Below are 3,854 nucleotides of genomic sequence, written 5' to 3'. Positions count from 1 at the left end.
CTCAACACCAATATGACTAACATGATCTTGCTGTTCTGGATAATACCAAGGTCATAGATCATGGTATGATGTGATGACCTCGCCATAAGACATCTACATACATAATATGAAAACTCGAAGAGAGATTAAAGCTGTATGATCCGATGTTCTTGTATTATTTTTGTTCATACATGTAATTACTTTCAAGCAGATTAATTAGCGTTTACTGTTTAGAAAGTAAATACTGTGTGGTACGCATGAATTAACCGAAACAACTTGGGACAAACACGGTGTTTTTCAAACATATTATCTTTCAAAAATTAATTTCTAAAGCATTGTGCCGTCAGTAACGCTTGACGTTTTTATTTTAAGATTCATTTCATGAATTACTGTCATTACAATGTACAATATAAAAGGCGAAGTTAACGAACAAGTGAAAGACAAAGGATATCAAACGTCAAGACATGGAAGGAATAATTGTCAACTAAGAAACATTTGACAACACATTGATCACGAGTATCACATAAAAGCCTCTTTTTTTGGTATGGAGAAGTCTGTAAAATACTTGGAACTTTATGAATATTCAAAGAATAATGTCCTCTCGCAAAGGATATTTATCTTTATTTCTCATCACATACTGATACGGGGGAGGAGGTTCGCTAGGGTAGTGTCTTCTGGCATGCAAAAGAGTCAGAAATGTCTTGCAGTCATCATGTGTATGTAACAAGGATTTCCCACTACTCGTCACCGAATCCTCATCCTCAGAGAGTAAAGACGACGAAGAAACCGTTGGGGATGAGTGCATCACAAAACTTCCATGGTCTGTAAATATAAGAAAAATTAATCAGACACGGGACGTAGTATAAACTTATTTTCCGAAAGATGCAGCTCCGACTTTGCGACTTTTACTTTCAGTGCACAATGTGTGACCAAGTAACAGTCGGTACATATTTTATTAACCTGTCACAGTTGGGCTTCAAGCCTACAACATCCCCATTAAGAATCATGAGTTCTACAATTTTATTAACCTGTCACAGTTGGGCTTCAAGCCTACACCATCCCCATTAAGAATCATGAGCTCTACAAACTGAGCCAATAGAAAAATAACACGGTCAGCAAGGGCCCCGCTGAGGGTTATTAGAGGAAAGTGACATCTGTATTTGATAAATCCTTGTTAAATCCTTGATATAGCAATGTTTGGGGCTGGTATATATATTAAAATTAATAATATTCAAAGATACTTTGGAATGTAAATTTGTGAAAAAGGAATAATGAAGCATATTTATGAGAGACTGATGCAAATTTAAATTACTTCTATTTGACACACACTCATCCACAACAGAGTGCAACTAAATCCCACTGTAATAGGGAATTCAAAATGGATAACTTGTACAAAATGTGGTACATACTATTCGAAAAGGATTATGAATTTGACATATTGATGTTTAGGGAAAGGAAATTTTGACATCGGGGGTCTAAGCGTTTTCAAACACATTTGATAGAAGTGTTCTACATTTTTAAAAATAGAAATCTATAGAATATGTCTTTACATACATAGGTGAGACAGTTTCCATTATTCCTAGCAGAGACATACCATGTATGCGCTAAAAAAAATTCATAAGCAAGTATCAAAATACTCACGTAGAAAATGTGGACCTTACCGTCAACAAGCTTTTTCACCGACGAAAGTTCGGTAACAGTTATGAATAAGGTACACTCATTTTGTATCTATTTTGTGACTCTCTTCATATTAAAAGGAAACGTTCTCTAAGGTGTAACGTGCAATTAGTACATAATTCAATTATTATGAAGCAGTTTCACTTTGCAACCGGATTAAGAAATTTTATTTCGTATTCCGATCCCGATTGACAGTTGTTGACTGGGAATGTCGTGTTAATTCAATATACATGTAACATCAAGCATTTTTATTATATCAAATTAAAAAAAAAAAAAAATTATACACATACACAATGTTGTAGAGTTATTTTTGTAAATGTTCTATATCAATACAATACACACCATAATTCAAATTGAATTATCTCCCTTAGACAGTGGTAAATACATAGTCATAATAAAAAGGTGACATGCAAACAGACAGACAAAGTGACACGACCCCAAAATATATAGGTGTCTTCCTCTTATTGTAAATTATTTCTGTACAAAATTTGAAAACTGTACGATAAAAACTGTTTGAGTTATCGTGTCACAAAGAAAGTTATGACGAACAGACGGACGGGCGGACAATGTGATTACTATAGGGCTTTCCACATATCATGGGGGGCCCTAATGAATGACACGAGAATATAAATTATCTCGATTTGATAACTTTTTGCAGATTCAATACCGATTAAAAGCTATCATAAGTTATCATAGAAATGCATACGGACCTCTGTCAGTGTTGTTCACCAGTCCAGGGTCACTACCAGATGCGTCGCTACTATTTTGAGACGCCTGTCCTCTTTTACATAACTGCCTTCCAAAAACACTGCATATAAAAAGCACTGCGGCAATGGCAAGAGTGATTCCAATGATGAACCCCATTGTTCTATGGAAAAAGGATAGAAAAATGTGATAGTGCAGAATTTATCACCAGAGTATTTGTATACCTCCATCGCCCAAAAATCTGGATCTGTATTCAATTGAGGTGTACATATCTAGTGTCCTTTATATATTTCATAGTCCAAGAACCACATTTCTCACTAATTTCATTGTAATAAATTGATATTTGAGATATTGTGTGGAAACAGAACATGTAGTAATATACACGCATAAAACCTGTTCAACTATCTCATTTGATTTTGTAGAAAATAGTTATGCTCACGGTCCTTCATTATCCTCCACATCTGATGTAGTGATGTAGGACTCGTCATCAAAATTGTATTCAAGGCAACAATATTTCCCTCCGGGTGAACAACATGTGTAGCCAAAGATGCATTCCTTGGTGTTCTTGTAGACACCGTAGACAACTCGTTCCCGGTATCTGTCGTAATAACCTTTCCTTTCATACCATGCACAGTCCTCACTCAATGCTCTATCTTTACAGAAATAGAAAACGATTTAGATCTACATGTAAATTTAAATTGTCAGTAGATGTGTTCGCATGCTTTGATCACTTTAAAGTATGCAACCTTAGTATAATAATTGTCACTCTAGAACATCAGTTAGAATATTTAAGGGACCAGTCTAATTTGTTGGGTATGCGGTGATTAACTACAATGGAAAACGTGAAACATGTTTTAAGCGTATGTGTACAGCTATTACGCAAATTGACACGTTTTCCGCTGCAGTTAAAGGACACATCTCATGTTTTCAAAGTATACAATATTACATGCATTTTGTCTTCTTTATGCTTATAGTAATTAATTCTAATAGTTCGTTCGCCGAAATTTTGCGATAATTAACCACAATACAGACTTAAATCTAAGCCCCGATTTCAAAAAGTCAAGTTAATTAGGTAGGTAGTCACGTGGTACAGTGACGTCACATGCGCCCTTCGGATTGTGAAAGTACTGCGAGATATTATTAAAAACTCAACTTTTAGGGGTCTAATTAATTTACCATGGGCAACATTTAAATCGATGTTGATAAATTGTCCGAGTTTTATATGTGTTCGCCACCAGTGCACACAAAAAACGATGTAAATACCCAAATATAGCGAGTAAAGCGTGTATGAAATCGGCAAAATTGTGAGTAAATAATGTTTATATGGGTAGCTGTCTACAAACTGTTTGGTAATGTTATTCCTTTATACATCTGTAATTGGCTCTGTTTTTCTAAAATAAACAGTGCAATCATTATTTATTTTTGGATTAGACAAATTATGACACGTTAAATTGTTGACAACTAGGCCCTATGCCAAGCTATTGTCACGTGTG

General features: G+C 35.0%; 1 protein-coding gene across 1 annotated transcript; it reads right to left on the bottom strand.

Annotated features, from left to right (window-relative positions):
- Positions 1 to 321: 321 nt before the first annotated feature.
- Positions 322 to 2,923, bottom strand: LOC125653268 (uncharacterized). Its single transcript, XM_048882649.2, has 3 exons — positions 2,801 to 2,923; positions 2,367 to 2,524; positions 322 to 801 (listed from the first exon to the last, which is right to left on the bottom strand). The coding sequence occupies exons 2-3, from the start codon at positions 2,518 to 2,520 to the stop codon at positions 563 to 565; spliced, it is 393 nt and encodes a 130-aa protein (XP_048738606.2). The 5' UTR covers positions 2,521 to 2,524; positions 2,801 to 2,923; the 3' UTR covers positions 322 to 562.
- Positions 2,924 to 3,854: the final 931 nt, after the last annotated feature.

The sequence above is a fragment of the Ostrea edulis genome, chromosome 7, assembly GCF_947568905.1.
Source record: "Ostrea edulis chromosome 7, xbOstEdul1.1, whole genome shotgun sequence".
NCBI classification, from domain to species: Eukaryota; Metazoa; Mollusca; class Bivalvia; order Ostreida; family Ostreidae; genus Ostrea; species Ostrea edulis.
The sequence above is the reverse complement of the archived record's forward strand: the minus strand, read 5'-3'. Positions and strand labels throughout refer to the sequence as shown.

What these genes read in the sequence shown, in the direction of transcription:
- LOC125653268 (XM_048882649.2), bottom strand. Translation starts at nt 2,520, where the DNA reads ATGGGGTTCATCATTGGAATCACTCTTGCCATTGCCGCAGTGCTTTTT. An exon ending in GGTGAACAACACTGACAGAG is followed by an intron (nt 802 to 2,366) that starts GTCCGTATGCAT and finishes TTATATTTACAG; the next exon opens with ACCATGGAAGTTTTGTGATG.